This window comes from Tachysurus vachellii, chromosome 21 (assembly GCF_030014155.1).
Source record: "Tachysurus vachellii isolate PV-2020 chromosome 21, HZAU_Pvac_v1, whole genome shotgun sequence".
Lineage (NCBI taxonomy): Eukaryota > Metazoa > Chordata > Actinopteri > Siluriformes > Bagridae > Tachysurus > Tachysurus vachellii.
The window spans coordinates 4673088-4695907 of NC_083480.1; the positions used below are offsets into that span (position 1 = coordinate 4673088).

General features: G+C 37.9%; 1 protein-coding gene across 4 annotated transcripts in view; it reads right to left on the bottom strand.

The window, feature by feature from the left end:
* Nucleotides 1–22377, bottom strand: part of card11 (caspase recruitment domain family, member 11) — a 36567-nt gene extending 14190 nt beyond the window's left edge. For all 4 annotated transcript variants that reach the window (XM_060897372.1, XM_060897373.1, XM_060897375.1 and 1 more), the window contains exons 1-9: nucleotides 22241–22377; nucleotides 6842–7050; nucleotides 3281–3418; nucleotides 2749–3074; nucleotides 2455–2634; nucleotides 2164–2310; nucleotides 1108–1233; nucleotides 794–1003; nucleotides 48–197 (exon numbers count right to left, since the gene is read on the bottom strand). In XM_060897372.1, the coding sequence (XP_060753355.1) occupies nucleotides 48–197; nucleotides 794–1003; nucleotides 1108–1233; nucleotides 2164–2310; nucleotides 2455–2634; nucleotides 2749–3074; nucleotides 3281–3418; nucleotides 6842–7034 (1470 nt within the window). In that variant the 5' untranslated portion in view covers nucleotides 7035–7050; nucleotides 22241–22377. The remainder of the gene's footprint in view (nucleotides 1–47; nucleotides 198–793; nucleotides 1004–1107; nucleotides 1234–2163; nucleotides 2311–2454; nucleotides 2635–2748; nucleotides 3075–3280; nucleotides 3419–6841; nucleotides 7051–22240) is intronic.
* Between the last annotated feature and the right edge of the window lie 443 nt (nucleotides 22378–22820).

Consider the following 22820-nt stretch of genomic DNA (forward strand, 5'->3'; position numbering starts at 1 on the left):
GTATTAACAGGAAAAATCAATAAATGTCAAATTTCAGCAAGGCTCACCCATTTGAGATTTGGTCTGCGTTTAATCTTTGGTGGGACATCAGGGCTGGTTAGGTCCTCTAAAGTCTCCTCTCCGGAGTCCTCAGACTTGGTGTCTGCAGGCTCGGATTGTGGGAATTTGGTAATGGGTATAATGTCTCGAGGTAAACTCTACAGTATGAAACACAGTCGAGAACTAAAAGTGAGGACACTCTTTCTCTTATACAGTGTTGTGGGTTAAAAGATCTGAGACTATTGCACCCTTTTTAAACAGCAGAACCCTTTAACTAATAACTAAAGTCTATTTAATTCAGATTAACGATCATCTACAACTGTAAATGAGTGGCAGTCAAATGTTATTAGTCACATAGACAACCTTTCACAGTGCAGCATGTAGAGCAATGCGTTTCAACTGGATGTGTCATAAATGTAGAAATAAAAATAAAAATAGATTTATCCGTAAAAGCAAAAACACAGGATATTCTATTTTTTTCATTGCAAGACAGACAGACAGACAGACAGACAGACAGACAGACAGACAGACATAAATAGATATATAGAAAGACAGACAAAGAAAATATAAAGAGAATATTTGATTTTTATAGATGGATGGATGGATGGCTAGATAGATAGATAGATAGATAGATAGATAGATAGATAGATAGATAGATAGATAGATAGATAGATAGATAGATAGATAGATGTGACTGATTAAATGTGACAGACGAACTACATATTATATTCTGATAAGATCAAAATCAACATACTTTCCAATCGTGGCTAAAATCCAGGCCTTGATCTTTGGACAGACGCCGTATTCTGGACTCTAATGTGACAATCTTAGCTTCTTTGCGCATGATCTCGATGTGCAGCTCGTCACTCTTCTCCTCCAGCTCCCGGATCTGCTTACGGTACTTGTCTTTGTCAATCAGACAGTGAGACACCTGGTTCTGGGCTTCGTCTCTAGCTTGAAACGCCTGTGAGACACATCAGCGGATATCACAGGTATGTTTTTACTGACATCACACACTCTGTTGTGTATTTACGCTTCATGAAATGGAAGCGTGTTATGGTGTCGGACCTGGTCCCGTTCACGTTCCACTTCCTCCAGCTGGAACATGATGGTGTTCATCCGGTTCTTATACATCTCGCAGTCCTTCACCAGAGTGGAACACTTCAGCTCAAGGTCCTCCTTCTCCTCCAGGTACTATGGATGAAAGCAAATATTTTTAATCTCAGTGACCCAGGGCACAAGGGAAGGCATGCACAAATGAGATTAATATAATGCAGAGAACAGCAAGGCTCTAAGGCAATACCAGACTAGAAAGTCTAGGTCTCGAGTGGCATCAGGGCTTTAAACTTACACTTTCATCTTTCTTTTTCAGGCTTAAAAAAAAAAAAAATGACACAGAATGTGAGAAGAGCTATGTGCTATTTCAGTCAAGTTCCTGTCCTCGCCTGAATTTTAACACTTTTTTATTTGCATGCCAGGTCGAAACCGCTGCTAATTAAAGATGCAGCACTCTGAAGGAAGGACTTCTCGAGCCAGTCAGCTTTAATACATCTTGTTCTATTGTGACAAGAGGAACTACGTTTGACTGATTGAAAACGTTTGGACGATTATCAAAAGCTGTGATCGTATCACACTCAGTACACCGTCAAGAAAGGGAGTGAAAAATTCATGGGCTGTAGAAAGGAAATAAAACACTACCTAGAGGTTATAAGAAAAAAATTAGGAGCAGGCTGGTGTGATGTATCCTGCTAGGATCTACAGTATACTGATCTACACTGAACCAACAACATCGTGATATTTTAACACATTTATATAAAACGTTTGTCTTTGTGTATGAGTTGTGATTAAATAATTTGAGTGTGTTGTTATAAAGCTGTGATTTAAAATTAAAAGCACCATGATTAAACTAAGAAAGAAAGAAAGAAAGAAAGAAATTAAATCACAACTTTCTGTCCAATCCGAATCGAGATTTCGAGAGCGATGAGGTTTGAAGCACTTTAACGACCAGACTGTAAGGCGATCACATCGAGACCACTTGACACTGTTATAAACCACGCTGGACAGAAATAAACAGGAAATGAACTGAAGTGAAAGCAGGCAGATGGATCAAGCAGCTTTAATCACCTTGTCCCTGAGCTCCTCAGCCTGCCGCAGTTCTTCGTGCAGGTTATAAAGCCTGTTCACCAGATCTTGCCGATCCTCCAGAGCTTCTTGGCGGTCATGTTCCAAGATGTCCCGGAGTGCCTTGTCTGAGTCTGTCAGCGGCCCAGGCTGCACACATCAAAACACCACAAGAAACATTCAGTGACAGAGATTTTTAAGAGCACAGAGAGTTCATCACCAATTCGATTCCCCTGTTGATTCTTTTTTTGCACTTTTCATATCTCGTCTTATACATGACATGTGACATGTGACCTTTATGAGTGACTGTAGCTCCTGGAGTTTGATCTTCAGAACTTCATTTTCCCGCTCCAGCTCATAGATCTGCTCTTTACGAGGACGGTTCTCTATATCGTTCTTTAGTTTTAGAGACTGCCTCCTCTCCATCTTACATTCCTCCTCTACCTTGTTCAGCTTGTGCTTCAGCTGATCAATCTGAAAGGCATCAGCAAAAAAAAAAAAAAAAAAAAAAAAATGCATTAAATAAGTTTTGTCCTGGTTAAGAAGACTGTCACATTGTGGGCTCAAGCTTAGACCCTGTTCTCTGACCTCCAGCTGCAGATCTCGACTCCTCATGACGGCCATGTTTTTCTCTTCACTGAGCTGAGCGTAGCGCATGGCTAGCTGGTAATTTTCATCTTTTACTTTAATGAGCTCGTCGTTGCAGTTGTTCCGCTCCTCCTTTATCTTGTTGTAGCGCTCCTGGAAGGTGCGCAGCTCCTGATTGGCTAGCCGCAGCTTCTTCTGTTCGTCCTCCAGCGTGCGGCACTTGGCCATGATGTCCACGCGCTGCACATCTTTAGCCTTAGTCTGTTGTTGCAACTTCATCACTTCATTCATTAGAAACTGGGTCAGACCCTCTGGGCCCTCCTCCACTATGAGCAGAAAGAAAAGAATGGACGCTCAGACTTTTAAGAGCTCCACAAGACACAGATTTACCAGGAGAAGAAAAAAAAATCTTCCTGACATTATTAAGATTAAAACGAACAAAAATGAATAAGGCTGAATTATCGAATGAGATTGTTCTAATCGCGTCCACATATCATTTATCGTTTAATTGGCTTGTGAAGAGGAGACTTACCAACAATAGAAGAGCACCTTCGAGTGGGTTCTTTGCCTGTGACCATCTTGTACAGGTCAGGGTAGTATAACTCCAGACTTTCCAGGAACACCAGATATCCTCGCTGGCCTTTAGTGTGAAGAATATCCAGCAGTCGACCTACACCAAACATGAAGAAAAGCATGAGTTTCTGAGGTTTAATCTAGAGTGTGTCTGTGGAGGTTCTTTGTGGAGGTCGTTAGCGAAGATCATTAAGTTAATACGTGGATTGGGATTCGGGGGGATGTTTGGCTGGTCTTCACAAAACCGCCAGCTGTTTATTTGCTAAATGAAATGAATAAAGTAAGAACAGAAAAGACTCTGCTATACTAAAAAGACGTGAACTCCATGTGATCTTTTGCATCTATACAACATCTGTTTGACTGTACAGTATATTTATAATCACACCCTCCAGTGTCACCCATATGAGGATGAGGTTCACTTTGTGTCCGGTTTCTCTCAAGGTTTCTTCCTCTTCCATCTAAGGGAGTTTTTCCTCTCCAGTCACTGAGTCACCTCAGACTTGCTCATTGGGGATAAATACAAACAAATTTAAATATATATCTAATATTAATATTGAATTTTGTATTATGTTAATCTTTATATTGTTCTTTATATTAACCTTTTGTTCTATGTTTATGTTCTGTAAAGCTGCTTTGAGACGATGTCAGTTGTAAAAAGCGCTGTACAAACTGAAAAGAATTGTAGGGATTGCATTGATTATCTACAGTAAAAGTCTGGTCACAAAGACTTTTTAGAATTGCGGATGTGTGAAAAACACGATGAGGTTTCGGATGTGCTGATGGACGTGCTGCTGAAGAGAACTTCTAATGCTTGTCAGTTCACTGTCTGTGTTGCGAGTATAAAAAGGATCACATGAATATATCTTTATTATCAGTGTAGTTTAGTCATCCTTAGGTGTAAGGTGCACTCGAGAACACAGCATGGAAGCTCGTGTCTATCAACAGAGTCTCTTCTGTCATCAGTTCATCCAAACGGATGCATATTAAGAACTGGAATTTCCTTTAGTAGTGCGATATGACACAAAGATTCAGTCTTTTGCACATTTTGAGCACTAATTTTGTTTCATTATGTCGCTTTGTAGAAGCCAACATTCTGTTTTCCTATTTAAGCTTAGACAAAAATATATAAAATTTAATGCGGCCTAGAGCTTTTGAGCCAAATGCACCATATTCGGATATGTTGTAGACGCTGGTCTGAAGTTTGTTGCTATTACTTTTCTAAGCGATCCGAGTACCGGTACTTCCGGTACCGGGTCTCAAAATGGCCTTTTTTTCCCATAGACTCCCATTATAAACTTTGGAGGTTTATAACTCGGCAAGCTTTTGAATTCTCTACACCAAACTCAGCCAGGTCCTTTAGGGTGAGACTCTGAACAAACATTTAAACTGGTGTACCGACTGGCCTTTTGGTTGTGCCTCAGCCCCGCCCCAAAATATGCAAAATCAAAATACTTTTTACAACATGGACATGTGACATATCAAAACACTCAGAACAATGAGGGGAACCTCCGCACGTGTATTCTGATGATGTCACGTGATGTTACGTGATGTCACGTGAAAATCAAAAATTAGCACAACATGAATATGTGACATATCAAAACACTCAGCCCAATGAGAAGAACTCAGGAGTATTCGGATGAAGTCACATGCTCGTCTCCACTTGCCTCCAAATGTTTTGGCACCCTATCTGTCTGTCCACTTGCCTCCAAAAGTAACACTGACCCTTATGTCCACTCGCCTCCAAAAAGCACCAGCCTTTGTGAATACTTGCCTCGTCAAAGCCAACATCAAAGTTTGTCGCGACGAACTTTACAAATCTAGTTTCAGTTGTTAGCCTGACAAATTAACTACTATTTAAATTTAAACTATGGAAAAGGCAAATACATTCAAAAAGTTATTTACTACATGAATTAATCGTCGGCTAGGTAAAATCACCCAGTGATTAGCGTGTTAACGTTTTTAGTACTAACGCTAAAGCAGCCTCGTAGAAAAATAACAAAAACTTATCCGCAGCACCTTCATTCTGTCAGGAAGTAAACAACAACATTTTAAACTTTCACTCGAATATTCTGTAGGAAAGATTCTGTTATATAAGAAATTTACCTCCGCCGCTATGGTATCGATACATAATAAATCATTTGAACTCTTTTTTTACCTGCATTTTGTGTGTAAAGATCGTGGTTTTCTCGGCACAGGATGATTAGGGCTCATGCATCGTTTTCTCTACATGACAAACACAAACATGGTTGTGTGTCACGTATTTTTTAGGTGGGTGTGTGTCAAGTATTTTTTTTTTTTTTTCAAAATACAGAGCTGTTTTTGAAAATACACGCATTATTGTACCATGATAAAGGCATGAGTATGTAGGCTGACTGGTATCTCTAAATTATCCCTTGTGTATGTGATGGACTGTTATCCTGTTGTCCTGTCCCTTTCCTTGTGCCCCGAACTCCCTGGGATTCACTCCCTGACCCTGTGTTTGATCAGCCATAAAAGCGGATTGATGAACGGATGTAAATAAAAAATTTATAATAAAATACACTTCTACCAACGTTCATATTTAATGTATAGAAGGTGCAAGACTGGGCTACAGTTCATGTTTAATATTGCATCTCTCACTTCCTGCTTCATCTCTCCTCTCCTGCATTTGAATGATTGGTGGAAGATTAGTCCTATACACTGTCAGCTACTTTAATACGAGTTATTTGGATCGCATTCTGCCTCGATTGTCAGCCACTTTGGATAAAAGCATCTGCCATATGAATAAATGCAAATGTTTTTTTTTTTGTTGTTGTTTTTTGTCCCCTGGCCTTTAAAGAAGCACATTTTCAGGCAAATTGTATTTGTATTTTTCTCTAAATATTACTATGAGAAAACATAAAACTTTGGCTCATACTGTAGCACGAAAAGAAAACAATTTAAATGCACCAAACTCTGTATTAGTCACTAGAGAGTCGACTAAACGGAGTAAGATCCGAACAACTTTAAAACTGATTTTTCCCGACAAATAAAAAAGCACAGGCTTAGAAAATATTGTACCTGGGGCTAAAATCTTCTCGTTTGCCTGTGGCTATTTGGAGGCTGAAAAAAAATATACTTAGGTTCAGAAAGAAGTGCAGTAGGAAAAAAAAATGCAGCTGCAGTATCAGCTCATGGGATTAAAAGCCTCCATTCATCATCATATTACACAACTGGAACAGCACAGTGAGAGATGTGGTGACTGAGTAACTGATTGATGGTGCGATTTGCATGTAAATGTTTTCTGCACAGCATTTGCATTCTCATATTCCAGAGTGTTTAGTCTTGCTGTCATAGCAGACCAGAACTGGGGTGCTGACTGAACGAGAGCGAGTGAGAGAGAGAGAGAGAGAGAGAGAGAGAGAGAGAGAGAGAGACCGGGAACAAAATACTCCCAAATTTGCTCCAGTACACAAACAGATACTGTAAACAGCAGAAACACTGAGATGAGAAACTACAGACACACAAACTCTACCTCAGACACACAATGAGTACACAGTACCTGCACGGTTTGTCTTGGTCTGCAGCAGTAAGGAGTTCAGCACTTCGTCCTCGTCCTGTTCGTCGATGACCTTGCACTGCCTTAAATACGATGTCAGCTTGTTGGGGTTAATGTAACGGCACAGGATGTACCGGTTCTTCTCGACATTCTCCCACTCGTCAGCTAGGACGTTTTCAGACCCTCCGTTCTCCATCGCTCCCTGATGAGGCCTGAGGATAAAGAAAGAAAAAAAAAGCACCCTTACAACCTGCTATCGAGCTGTAAAATACCTGAATCATCTGTTCATTAAGAAGAAAGATCCTAAATCCTTCAGGTTGATTCATACACCATGAAATGCCTTTACTTAACAGAAAGCACAACAACCGCTTGCAAAGACCTGCTGCCTTCAGAGTCAGAGATTAGAGTCCAAAAGTTAAGTCGATATTTTCACTAGGAAAGTTAAGGGTATTCAGAGACGAGTCGCTATTTAAGTAGATTTCCTGAGCAGCCATTTCAGATTATGCAAATTACCCGTGTGGAGTTTATGCCTTCGAGGTTGACAGATATTTTTCCTGAGTTTTGCATCAGAGACAGTTTTTTTTAATGCCTCTAAACCTCTGCCTTTAAACGCAAGCACATGCCTTCAAGCACCGTAAAAACCAGGAATAGACAACATGAAGATAAAAAGATAAATAGGACTTTTTGTGTTATTAAGGAGATTTTAAATAAGAATTTCACACATTAATCTCTGCTAAATGGTTTAATTGGTATAAATATGGCTTCTGCCTTCATAATCTTCAGCTCATAAAATAGCACTTGATGCAACACAAACCATTATTTTGCACCTTTTTTTTTTTTTACCAATAATTTTTATTCTGAATTAACAAAAAAATCCAGATGATTTCTAAGGATTTATAAGATATATAAGACTTTTTATTCCATGTGAAAAAAGAATTACTGTTAACCATAATTCATTAAAAGGCTATAAGACTTTTCTGGATGTAAAAAAAAAACTTTGAACGATTCCCCTGAAATTTTCTCTCTTTACAGCTCAAGGTGTCAAATAGAATGTGGCACATTGTGGGTACATCGAGTTGTCGGAGACTGCTCATCGCTCAAGATGATATTGTACAAAAAGAACTGGCTCCGATCCAAGGTCAGAGTCGCGTGTAATGAGACACGTCTTGGTTAACGCTAACTCGGCCTCTATATCGAGAATAGCACTTAACTCTATTCTATTCTCTTGTAGTTCCTTCTCACTGTGTTTCTTTGACTAGAATAACTACAAGATTCTGTCAACAGAGCTAACATTAAACACTAGCCTTCTGTTTTATTCTCAGTTTATTTTACTCAATGTGAAAAACAGCAGCTTACATCGATGTCACTGATATTTGTTACTACAAAATAATACAAAATAGGTTTTGTTTGTAAATTGTTCTACATTCAAATAGTTTTTTTTACTGAAAATTTGTCTGCTTCCCTAATGGAAGGCGTACGCCGTCGTATTTACAGCTGTGACCGTGAGCGATTAGGAGCATCGGCTAAACGCCGGGTTTTCCCAGTTCAAGGTACAAAAATTTCACTGTACAAAAATTATTTTAAGATAATTAAATACTTTAGATAATTATTTTTAGATATTTTTTTAAAATTATTTTAGCAGATGTATTTAAATGAACCCTGAAAGCTTTGTTTATGCTTTCGGTGATGTCATGTCACGTGGTTCAATAAAGAAATCTAATTCAGTACATTTCTCTAAAACAGAGAATTTTCCTTCAAACCTTCTTCCAAATATTCTGCTTGACTTTAGAGCTCAACAAGTGAATTATCCTGAAATTATCCTGAAGATTCGCCGAGAGAACTCACACAGCCCATTGGCCCATAGAGGCAGATTTGCCCAACAGGTTCATGTGTGAATTACATCAGTAAGGCATTTATTTACTGGCCTGGTTTTGAATTAGAACCAGCAGAAGCTGAAGAAAATCATGCTACAGAAAAACACAGTTTTTTTAATTAAATCAGTTAAAAAGGAAAGAAAGGAAGGAAATCTTTGGAGTTTAGAGACACAATGACACAGTGGCCATGATATGAAGTGACTGAATGTAAATGATATTAGATAGATATAGATAAATATAATATTCATATATTGAATATTCATATTCATAATATTCATTCATACAATATTCTTCGTGTTCGAAGGTCGAGCTCAAATGAAAAATGTGCAACTGTTGCATCAGGCGGTCCAGACAGTTCGTCTCAGTTAATGACTATAAAAATGCAAACAAGGTGTCAAGGGAAATTGTGAGGCTCTGTCCGCACCGGACCCTTGGAAACATGACCAAACGAGTCTGTGTGGCAGAACACATGGTGTACTTCTAGCAGATCTGGATTAAGAAGACAGTTTTATAAATAAATATAGGCTCGAAAACACACGGTTATGAGCCAGAATGTCTTCGTTGAAAATATTTCTTAATGAATTTAAAGGTAAATGTCAGAGAGACCTGTAGACACAGGTTAAACACACACACACACACACACACTCACACATACAGTACACACACAGACACACACACACTCACACACAGACACACAGACACACACACACTCACACACAGACACACACACACAGACACACACCCTCACACATACACACACACACAGACACACACTCACAGACTCACACAAACACGCACACACCCTCACACACACCCAGACACACACACACAGACACATAGACACACACATACACACACACCCCCTCACACACACCCTCACACACTCACACACACTCACTCACACACACACTCACTCACACACACACACACACATATAACTACACATTTGTTCTCAGTCACAGTGGTGCTGAATATTTATTTTAAATCTTTCAGTATGGAAAATGTAGTTATTTCTAAAGTGGAGGTGGAAAATGTACATGTGATGAGTGTGTCTGTCATGCCATTTTTTGGTTCCCAAAGAACCTTTCAGTGAACAGTTTTTAAAAGAACCATTTTTTCCCTTAGTGCCTTAAAGAACATTTTTAAAATCTAGAGAAACTTTTTTTCCACTACAAAGAACCTGTTGTGCAATAGAAACATCCAATGGAAAAGGTACATTGGGGTTCAATACAGAGCCCTAGGGTTCTTTACTTAGCTCCAAAGAACACTTTACCCCAATGGGGTTCTAGTGTCAGAGCAAACAAGAAGAGTTCTCCAGGCTAAACTGTGATTTATTTTGTAAATGTCTGCTTGGTGACTGTAATAATTTTCACTTATATTGTACATATTAAGGATATTATGTTAACGTTCTTCTAATTTATACTAAAGTTTTAATGAAAGTTTGTATATACAGTAAAAGACTTGTATAGTCCTAATTTGATCCTTAGCCTGTTCTTACCTCTGCACATCTGTTCCTTATAAGTCACTCAGTAACCTCCTCTATTTATACCTGCTGTCTTGAATGAATGAAATTGGACCACAGAAGCCTTTATTATCGCCACATATACATTATGGTATGGTGGAATTATTTACTTCACACATATCCCAGCTGAGGAAGTTGGGGTCAGAGCGCAGGGGCAGCTACATTACAGCACGCCTGGGGCAGAGAGGGTTAAGGGCCTTGCTCAAGGGCCCAACAGTGGCAGCTTGGCAGTGCTGGGGCTTGAACCCTGACCTTCCTATGAACAACCCAGAGCTGTAAACACTTGAGCCACCACTGCATACTGTATGTTTTTTTGCTGAGTCCTTTGTCTTGTCGTTTGTTACCTCGTGTTCTCCTTTTATGTTTTTAGATTTCCGATTTTCTTTTATCTTCTTTCGTATTTTATCTGCTTAGTTTCTCCCCTAGTGTTTTCCTGTGTCCATTGATTTTGTGAATGTATTAATAAAACCCCTGTCTGTCTTCTATCCCTGCATTTGGTCTGGGTTCTGTTTACCCCGAGGTCTGACATAATTAGTCCTGAATGGTTTAATATGACATAAGGTGGATGTTCTCTGCAACTTAATAATAAATCTTCCACTATGCCATATTCATTTAGTTGTACAGTATATTTGATCCACCCCATGCTCTTCTATTGAATATTATTTATTAAATTACTCTTTAATAATTCTACTGTACTTAATTACGCTGTCATTAATATGAAACAGTTCAAATATCCATAATATTTAAGAGCAAATCAACAGAAAAAACTATATTTATAAAAATAAAAAAAAAAAGAACCCATAAACGGTTCCAGATAGAACCTTTTCACATGCTACGAACAGCTCTGTATGGTTTTGTATAAAAAATATAAAGCACCTGATAAAACCTGTTAATGTTCTATATATAAGATTTTTTTTTTAAAGAGTGTGTATTAGATATGAGTACTATATATAGCATAAACACCCCAGGAAAGATATGAGTGCATTATAATTGTGAAAGTTATTACTCACTGTATTACTGATTTAAACCTCATTTAATGCAGCAGTCGGTGCAGAGCTTCAGGGGCTGAAAGCACAATGATGGCTGATCTCCATCACAGTGAATCCGTTTAGGCATGACCTGCTCAGAGGAGGTCTGCAGATCCGCAGAGAACATGTGAAATAATGTTACTCACAGACCATCCGGACTGGATGCACAGGAGAGTGGTACAGTAAGCGTTGCTGCAAAATCTGCATTACTCATGCATATGTGTGTGTGTGTTTTATTATCAGCTCTGAACATTTTACATAGATTTTCGGCATCTGAAGCACTGCACCTGGTCACCTGTAGCTAAAGATTTCCTGCATTGTCTCTCCTGTCTCTGGCCTTTGCAAATGAATGCTACGAGTGTCTGATAGTATCCATATGCCCACACTGTTTTTTTTTTTTTTTCATCTCTCGCAGCCATAAATCTGATAAAGCTAACAGATCGGATGCACGTTGAGGAGACAGCTCTGCCTTTTCCGCCCTATAGGTCAGACTGCACTCGAACTCTGATCAAACTCATTTCCTTACTCAGAACATAAGGCTAAAAATACACCTTTGACATTTATAGTAAAAATAAAGAAAAAACATTCTTCTCTTTTTCTCTTTGACCTGACACTAATTTTTACCATCATGACCATCCGATCTAAGACCCGATCAAAGTGTTCGATGGTTTTTCTTTCTTTTTTTTTTCACGTGTCAGTGGAATATCTTCACCTTTTCAGTTTTGAGCTAGTTTACTGTAGCTACAACAATGTTTTTTTCTAGACCTTTTTTTTACATATCGTCTCAATGTGAAGTGACGTGACACGTCATGAGGAGTCTGGCGTTTTAACCCCTTAAAGCCCAAATATATACAATGGATATAAAAATAAATATATCTACACACATCTGACATTTCATAGGATTTGGGAATTTTTTTCCTCTTTTGTTTTTAACTTGAAATCTAAAGGTTTTAAAAAACAGATCTGACATTCATTCATTCATTCATTCATTCATTTTCTACCGCTTATCCGAACTACCTCGGGTCACGGGGAGCCTGTGCCTATCTCAGGCGTCATCGGGCATCAAGGCAGGATACACCCTGGACGGAGTGCCAACCCATCACAGGGCACACACACACTCTCATTCACTCACACAATCACACACTACGGACAATTTTCCAGAGATGCCAATCAACCTACCATGCATGTCTTTGGACCGGGGGAGGAAACTGGAGTACCCGGAGGAAATCCCCGAGGCACGGGGAGAACATGCAAACTCCACACACACAAGGCGGAGGCGGGAATCGAACCCCCAACCCTGGAGGTGTGAGGCGAACGTGCTAACCGCTAAGCCACCGTGCCCCCCAGATCTGACATAATTTATCAAAATTTCTTTCATAAAGACCAGCAAATGTATAGATTCTGGGTTGTGTAAACTTTATAATCACTGTAGTTACTGTATTGGGGTGAAAATTAATCAATAAATGAATTCATTAAAACAAAATAAATAATCTCATAATCTTTCTCTGGTGCGCTGGATTTCCAGTAAGAGTTGCTGCTCGATGGTGAATATTTATGTCCTAAGTGTTATATTTATGTTTTTTCTTCAGATTATTAAGTTCTGACATTTTTTAGTAGGTACATATAAAAGCCCGAGCTTTGTTGCTAAGTTTGTTGGTCAAAGTATAAATGTTTGAATTTGTGACATTGTGACATCATATTAGTAGTAGTTTTATTTTCTTTAAAGATTTTGCTTTATTTAGTTAATACAGTCTGAATTATTGAGTCAGAAAAGATTTGTTCACAAAGTGCGAAAGAGATATAATATATATATATTGAAAATATATATAAAAATGGCACAGTATCTGATTATAGAACACACTGATTTGGCTTACATCTTGATCAAAGCTTAGCATTCACTGTGAGAGGAAATCATCCTCAGTTAGCAAAGTGCTATTCATTTTTTGGGCAGAATGACTGCTTTGTTGCTTCAACTGGCCAAATCCCTCTTCTGTTTGCGTGTGTGTAACATGAGCAGAGCTCTCAAGAAAGACATTACACGTGTGTTCAATGCTAGGAGTTTAAAAGAAGAATCCTGTGCTTGAAATTTTACAAAGTAGTTGCTGCAAAAAAAAGCAGAAAAAGCAGCAAAATCAAGCAATTTTGGACTAAAAAAGGCTGAAGGGACACTTTTTTTTACTGGTTGATATGGTTTCCCAGACCATCACACACAGTCCCTCACTCTCCAGTTCCCCATTTCGCAGGCAGGTCAGATTCTGGAGGTGATACATGTGTATTTACAGAACATGTCCTACTTTAATCCCTCTGTAACTGTATACATATCCGTAGTAGCTCCATGTGTAGCTATATTTGTAGTTTCTATGATCATTTAAGATCAAGAAAATAATAAAAAATGTCTCCATGATCTGTGCTGGTACAGAGATGACCTGTACAATGATACTGAACATACTCCTATACGCCTCCGCCAGATTTATCAAGCTGATGTACTCAGTTACTTATATTAAAAACAGTGAGTGAACAAAAGGATAGAACTTTAATATAGCTAATAAAAAAAGTCGAAAGAAAGAAAGAAAGAAAGAAAGAAAGAAAGAAAGAAAGAAAGAAAAAAAGGAAAAAAGAAAGAAAGAAAGGAAAAAAGAAAGGAAAAAAGAAAGAAAGAAAAAAAGAAAGAAAGAAGAAAGAAAGGAAAAAAGAAATAGAGAAAGAAAGAAAGAAAGAAAGAAAGAAAGAAAGAAAGAAAGAAAGAAAGGAAAAAAGAAAGAAAGAAAAAAGAAAGAAAGAAAGAAAGAAAGAAAGAAAGAAAGGAAAAAAGAAAGAAAGAAAGAAAGAAAAAAGAAAGAAAGAAAGAAAGGAAAAAAGAAAGGAAAAAAGAAAGAAAGAAAGAAAGAAAGAAAGAAAGAAAGAAAGGAAAAAAGAAAGAAATAAAGGAAAAAAGAAAGGAAAAAAGAAAGAAAGAAAGGAAAAAAGAAAGAAAGAAAGAAAGAAAGAAAGAAAGAAAGAAAGAAAGAAAGGAAAAAAGAAAGAAAGAAAGAAAAAAGAAAGAAAGAAAGAAAGGAAAAAAGAAAGGAAAAAAGAAAGAAAGAAAGAAAGAAAGAAAGAAAGGAAAAAAGGAAAAAAGGAAGAAAGGAAAAAAGAAAGAAAGAAAGAAAAAAGAAAGAAAGAAAGAAGAAAGAAAGAAAGGAAAAAAGAAAGAGAGAAAGAAAGAAAGAAAGAAAAAAGAAAGAAAGAAAGAAAGACAGAAAGAAAGAAGGAAAGAAAGAAAGGAAAAAAGAAAGAAAGAAAGAAAGAAAGAAAGAAAGAAAGAAAAAAGAAAGAAAGAAAGAAAGAAAGAAAGAAAGAAAGGAAAAAAGAAAGAAAGAAAGAAAGAAAGAAAGAAAGAAAAAAGGAAAGGAAAAAAGAAGGAAAGAAAGAAAATCTCTTATTTACACTGGAATTTTGTGTAGAAAATTTGTATCTTATCTTTTTGTATCTTATCCTATAAACATCTACATTACAGCGCAGTGAAATATTTCTTCACATATCCCGACTATGGAGGTTGGGGTCCGAGCACAGGTTCAGCTATGATACAGCACCACTGGAGCAGAGATAGTTAAGGGCCTTGATCAAGGGCCCAACAATGGCAGCTTGGCAGTGCTGGAGCTTAAACCCACATCCTCAACCCAAAGCCTTAACCACTTGAGCCACCACTGACCCAGGCTTAATGTCCAAACTTTTTTCAAATTTTTATACAACTGAGCAATTAAGGGTTTAGGGCCTCACTCAGGGGCCCAGCAGTGGCAGCTTGGTGGACATGGGCATCAGTTTCGATCGATCAGACTTTCGATCAGTGGTCCAACACTTTAACCACTAACTGATGCTTTTCTATGGCATCGCTGGGAAAATGTTCCTGTTCCTGACCTGAAGATGATGTAAGATGATTCATTTTAGACAGAACTGTTGACAATATGGTAGAGGTTACCTGTTCATGTGGTGAGGAAGAGCACTGAAAAATAAAAAGGTTCAAAATAGTTTTGGTACAAACTGTGGCTTAAGTGGTTTTCTTCCATTTCTGCTTCTTTATAGAGATTTTTTTTAGTAAGATTAGATGCTCTGTTCAGTGAAATATTAATAGTGATCATATGAAATTTTAATAGTGATCATATGATCACATGGATTGCGATCATGAATCCAGCCTAAAAAAAAATGACGTTTTAGACGCCGAATAAGGAGGATGAAAGATGCTGATGCTGGATGAAGGTAAATAGCACCGTGTGTGTGTGTGTGTTGATAACAGCAGTAAAGCTGTATGTACAGAAGCTGCAGGTCAGATTCTCACTTCCTGTATCTCTGACAGAAAAATATCAACCCAGCTGTTAGACCACTATCAATCACTCCTACTTAATAATAAGCCAAGTCTCTCGGGTCTTCTTGAGGACGCAGCCGCATGACTGTGGGAAAGTGACGGCGTCATCAGAGTGTTTCCACCGACCACCACAATCCAGAAGATTTAGAAATATGACTGCTCCTCTACACAGACAGAGAGAAGCTCTGACTCTCTTGATTTGTTTTCTAGCTCAGGTGATAACTAACTGGAAACAATCCACAGGGTTTTTCCCCTCTCACACACCAGGCTCTGATCATAACAAGTGATTCTGTAAAACTTCTGCAAGAATTCATTGTGACTCAGCCGACTCGTTCACGGCGCGCTCGCGAGCTGATCTCACAAGCTCGTATTTGGACAGGCGCACAAAGAGCTTGGCTTTTGCCCACACCTCCAGTTCACAATACAACCCTAACCGAGTTTCCTCTGAGCTTATTTTGGAGGAGGTGACTAACATCTTCACTTCCTCATTTCGAGCACAGATGTTCAGTCTCGCCTCTTCTTTTGAGATTGAGCTATCAGAGGCGGAGGATGCAAGGTCAAAAAAAAAAAAAACAAAAAAAAAAAACAAAAAAAAAAAAAAAAAGCCTTCATGTTTACTTTCTTGACCGTGCGACGCTTTTACTTCGGCGCCAATATAAAGAGATATTCTAAAGCAGAAATGGTGTTGCATCACAAAAGAGTAAAGCGGAGTGAGTCCAAAAAGCAGCCGAGATTTAAGAGCTTAAAGCTATGTTATAGCGCTAGAAATAAACTTTATTTAAGTTGGTTGATTGAAAGATTGAAACACGCTTCAGTTTTATTTCTAGCTAAGTTCGGGTTTGCAAAGTGACTAATCACACATAAAGCTTTGATCCGATTTCACTACATTTTCCTTTCAGTCTCCTTCCCCAGGACTGTGACTAAAACTCGAAAAGTTTCACACTCGTGGTGGAGAGCAATGTCGAGCGGAAGTACTCACCATGTGTTCTAGCCACCCTGTCTGATTTTAGCACAACCACGAACCAACAGAGCGTCTCCAGCCAATGGGCTGCAGCCGTGCTCCTCCAGCCTACCAGCACATAGGAACTGCGGTGAGGTGTTTTGTGTGAAACTGAAACACAGTGTGAAGCAGTGCAGCGGCCTCCCCCGACCAGGCCCTTACTACTGCTAGAATTTCACATCTTCAGGGCCAAAGATGCTAAGAGGCTTTTCTTCGGGAAAGTGCAGATTACAGATATGGGGCTACAAATGGCACAGAACGAGCTCCGATGTGTGTTTGTGTGTGTGTGTGTGTGTGTGTGTGCGTGTGTGTTGCTTATTCTGTGTTCCAAACATTTGCAATGGAATGAAGTTAAGTATCAAGCATCGCTGTTTCACGTCTCCTGAATTAGACTAAAACCATCTTTAAAAAAAAAAAAGAAAAGAAACAGCCTTCTGAAAAGGAGGAGATCTGCCGAACGAACGCAGTGAGAGTTGCGTGTGTTAAAGTCAGGGATTAGTCGACACGCGAGTGCTTTCAGTCTGTTTGTTTTGATGGAACTACTGTAGGAATGGCATCACCGGGTTGCTTTCATGTGAACATAATGCGGAGAGGACGTGTTCGGGATAACCGACTTGAGTTTTCTGGTCACTTACTGTAACTAAAAACAACCTTCCTTTCGTTTTGAAAAAAAAAAAAAAATAATCAAAAATAATCCTCGAGCTGCATTTTATCTCTACTTCCTTTTCCGACATGCATTTTTAGTCAACGCTGAAACACGTACATACAGTTGGAGCATCAATCATGTAGCTTCATTTAAAAGACCCATGAAGTATGTGTTCTTTAATATGTATCATGTTTCCATAAACTCTTTTAATAAAGGTATTTTTTCGTTTGAATTGTGAAATCTAAACGGTTAGAAAGCGTTCCTTTTTGTGAATCACATTATTTCTCACGTTAAATGACAAATATGTGTCGAATTATTGATATGATGACGAAGTTTTCAGTATGTAGCATTTTTATAAGGAGTCTCCAGTGTCCAGGGATTTTGTCCGCCTTCATGACAGAAGAAAAGCGAAGGCTGGGAAAAGGTTTTATTGATGATTTTATTAAAGTTTTTGTTTTTTAGCTTTTTTCGTAAGGAGTCTCCAGCGTCAACGCCTCGCGATAAAGGGAATTTGTTACATGTTTTATTTTTTTGTTTGTTTGTTTTTTTTACAATGGTAAGCGTACTCCATCAGGAAAACCTGTAACTGTTTAATAAGTAAAAAAAAAAATATAAAAAAATCACACCACCTTATTCATCATTCAGATCATTGATTACTTTTTACTAATAGTGTCCTCTGCGCCAGTCCAGAACAAATACAAGCAAATCATTGGATGGAGAACAAGACAACAGTCTGGAATGGATGTTCTCTAATAGAAGTGAAATGATCTTGTTCCGAGCGCACGAAGCATGATCAAACATGACAAGGTTGCTTAGATTAAGAACACAACAATATTCCAATGAGTCAGATGCATGAGACAAAGACATAACTCTTTGGAAAGTGATTCACAAACAAAACAGATTTTTGAGTTAGAGTATAAAGAGGTAAATTCTATAGGTAATTAGAAACCAACCCCGAAAGCCTTGGGCATAAACAGATGTGGCTTTTTAAAGGATGCCAGCAGATACGTGAAGGGACGTGTCGTCGCTCCGAAGCCAAACTTCCAACTCTAGATCAACCCTGTACCGGTATTATCAGTTATAGTATTAACTTGCGCTACAGAACGGAACAAGTGTGTGAGCTTGTAGTGTATGAGTCTAAGAGCTCTGATATTACTGCCTCGTCTATCCTCCACACAGTGTGGACTATTCCTGGATTTTATAAACGCTTAATGTTAACATGCCAAGTCAACGTCCCAGTGTGATTCTCACACTTTTTGATAGGACACACACTTTCGTGAAGCTTGTTAAAAGGTGCCAATTATTTTAACACCGCCGGACCCCTTGGGTGTTAGTAAGAAAGGCTCAGTGGGAAAAAGAAAATGAACCCTGAAAGACAGAAAAGGAAAAAATGAGGAAATGTCCGGGCAGCCCGTTGAGCTGATATTTTGAAGTACATCCAAAAACTGGGTGCATAATAAGTCCCCTGCTAGAACATTGACTTTACCGTCAACGCTGGAGGTGATAAAGGTAATGGGGCCAGCGAGATGAGGTCAACTTATAAAGGACAGGTTTCAAATTGAATTTCTCGCTCGTCTGTTTGCTTGTCCTTGATTTTTTTTGTAAGGGCCGCTGCTGAGTGACATGCTGCTCAATTTGTTAAGCAAAGTTGAGGTTTGAAAGCGTAAAGAATCAGGCAACTGTTCGGTATTCACAGTGGATCCTTGTCTGTCACACCACCGGCTATTCAAATGACATTTCCATTAACCCTTTGTGCTCTCACTTGCTGAGAGTCAAAGCTATACTTATTCAGTAGGCTGAATAGTGTTATCAGTATTGCTGAAAGTACACGTGTAGCACGCAGCACGCTCTGTTTGGCGTCGATGATCAGAGAATAAAAAGGAATCGGAAAACGATTTGATAATAAATAGATAAAAACTAGATAGCAGACGAAGCATGAACGTTCGCAAAGCTGTAAAACAATGCCAGCGGTTTCATCCATGCATAAACATCTCCTAATAAATCATTCTTGCATATTAAATAACCTGAATGTTCAAACATGACTAAATTCTGTTCACTTCTTAATCAATGAACTGTTCTTACTCATTAAATAAATCCCCTCACGTGCAAGAGCAAGGGTTTTATCCAAATGTGAATATTACACAAACAATAACAATATTGTCTGAGGATGTTTTGCACAGATGGTTTGATTTCTAATTGAACATTTTGCCTCATTAGAAAGCCGTTTTTGATAAAAACAGATCCGTCTTCAAGCTCTCTGACTGTCATGTATTTTCATTTTAAGTTCCGTAAGTTTTCCTTAAAGCACAGATTTCGTTCCAGAAAAAGTTATTGCTACTGTCATAACCAGTTATAAAGCATTACACATTCAGAGCTTGACTTCTACATAGAGGCCATGTGAAGAGGCTGCTGAAACCTGTGAAAACTTCTGAAACCTTTCAAGAAGTAAAAAACAAGAACTGAAGAACCTCCTTATTTGAATGTAGAATATTTCCTATTATAGGGTGTGGAATCATTTAGAAACAGAGCAACACGTTATGAAATACTCTATTTAATCAGGTCCAGTGTAATTAAATACTAAACTGCTTGTTTTATACATTTATAATCACTCAATCTTAAAATACTGGATATCAGTTATCAGATATTTTAAAAAGTTTTGATACCATTTTTAAAACCTTTCATCCAGGCTTCCAATGATATATTTATTAGTATAAAGATAGCCAAAGGATATATTAAAAAGTTATACTTAAAGATCTGACAATCTGACCTTCGGTAAGCTTTTGGTAAATTTGAGAAAAAAACTTTCATATAAAAAATAAAGAATGATTTCGAGCTTAAAATATCACCAAACCGCTCATAACATAAAGTGACTTAAAGCATGTCACATGTTAAAGTATCCACCGGTAGTTCGCTATTTAGCAAAGCAATGTCTAGGACTTGATATGTTATGATATGTGTGGGAATGTTTCACACCAAACAAGGAAAAACAGCAGACATATTTCTTCCAATAAATCACCATTTTAGATAGTTATCATAAGTTTCAATTTTTAAGAAGCTCCTTTTTTGCTAGTTTTAGCCAATACACACAGTTTCAATATCAGTAACGGAAAACAAAAAAATGTATTGTACGATCTCACTGAGTATGAATTAAATGAAAGAAATTCCTTAGCATAGTACACGATTTGCACGATTTTTTTTGCTTTAAACAAAAAAATTGAAAAAGAAAGCTGTTCAAAACTAAGACATAAAAATACTTTTACATTGTTTTAATAAACAAGACAGGTTTAAGGAATGGGGTGATGCAATCGCTCCTATGTTTTGTTTTCCAATCTTTACATGAATTTTTTTAGATGACTCAATAGATCTGGTTGCAGTTTCTCCACAATTTGGTCACCTTCCAGTTCTATCCAGCAGCCAGCTCTCCCCTATCATACGACAGCTAACAACCTTGTCTCATCAATGTGTCCTCTGAAAGTGAAATGAACTGCATCTTTTCAAACTGCTGCTCATTAACCACAATGTCACAGGACAGAATACGCATGCAGAAAGTGCCATCTACCCTCTTCCGCATAAAGGAGCTCCCTAACAAAATATTGTCTTGTGTCACTGTGATTGTCAGGGAAGATTGTATGCCATTCAGAACACTTTCACTACACACTGCAGGGATCTGGCATTTAGTACAAATATCATTGAATGGATGAACAAAAAAGTTTCCAACAATCAAAGCTTCCTTGAATTGTTAATGGTTCTAGGTTTCCAGAGGGGTTCCTTCTGAGAACCTCTCTCAAAAACCCTTTTATTAACAAAGAACAACCCAATTTTTACCATTGTAAAACCCAATTTACCATTTTATGTTGTGAATGTAACTGTATCGCACATTTTTTACAGTCTACAGTTATAGAATTTCTTTTTTTGAATAAAGGAAGTGGACAAATAAAGCGCTGCAATATGGCTGAGCATTTTGGCCCAAAATATCATTTTTTTTGTTTAGATCATGATATTTTAATTTGTAATGTCATCTTTATTTAGACAAGAACATACATTATTACCATTTCCTGTTGACGGTTTATTTAAGTATTAGTAATTATTAGTAATAGTAATGAGTACATACAGTACTGTTTCTAATCAAAATGATCAATTAAGAAAGATAAAAATCTAGTAAAAGTAACTAGTAAAAGAAATGACCTTGAGGCAGCAAGAAATGACCTTGTTTGGCACTGTAACAGTAGTTTGTCAGCGCTGAAATACTTTTAATACCCATATTATTAATACTGTCATTACAGTCACTCTAGTTTACAATGACACTATCATGGCATTATTTATTACAATATTAATATCAGGTTGTCATACTGAACACCTCTGAGAAGATCACTCAAGTTCTCCTTTGAGTTAGAGGGCACAGTTTTTAGGGTTTAGTCTAATGAAACTTTACACTTGCTTAGTCAGGAGTTACCTGTAGTATATAGATATATATATATAGATATAGATATCTATATCTAATCATATAACATATATCATGTTTCATGGCTGTGTCGGGTTCAAGGAGAGAAAAATCAACCCATAATACTGTCACAAATCACTTTCCATCATCTGCTTTCAGAAGAGCTTCAGTGACTTTTGAAGTGCTTCTGTTAAGGGAAGAGGAAAGCAGAACTCAGGTAAAAACCCACTTGCTTTCTTTCTCAGCTCTCATTCTCCTTTGGTTTATAGGCGCATTTACGCAACATCAAGCAGGAATTATTACAAACTGAGCAGGGGAAGTCCAAATATTAGTCTAAACAACGCCAGGGAAGGTTTTCCCCCAACTCAAGTCAACTCAACTCAATATAAACACCGTGTAGTGTCGTCAAGTGTGTGTGTGTGTGTGTGTGTGTGTGTGTGTGTGTGTGTTGAAGTATTTTCTCAGTACGCACCGCGCGCTTCATGTGCGCGTAAAAATCTCCTCTGACTTCCGATTTCAATGCAACAACAAAATAACTTGTATATTTACCTGCAGACGATCGGGATCTTGTTTGATTTCAGTACGACAAACACATTCCGACAGGTTAATATGAAGTTTTAAGATGTCAGCATGGAGACGCAAAGGGTTTTAGGTTCCACCTGACTGAGAGGAACAGAGACTAGCACCACAGACTGCATGGGTGTTTATAGGCGGAGTTACACAAGTTACATAGACTCAGACTGGAACTAGATATTACCTTCTAGGCCTTACTGTGATACTGTGAGTTCCTAATTCCAGGAGTTATTTATATACTTATTTATTGAATTAAGTCCAAAACATGAGTCCTTCAACATTGACTGAAAGCATCTCTACAATTTTTGTATTACCATTAAGGTAAAACACCTGTCCAATTTCTAGCTTAAGCTTCTTATTGAATGTGTACTGTATATTAATTCTGTTTTACTCCTTTGACAAAACACACTCTGTCCAAATTGAACCATGTGGTTGAGTTGTTAGGTGATTAAAAAAAATATGAAGAGCTGTTTCATGAAGAGCTGCACACTGTTAGATTCATTGATTAAAACCACTGTGCCATAAAAACAAACCACCTTCTGCGATTGCTCCATGG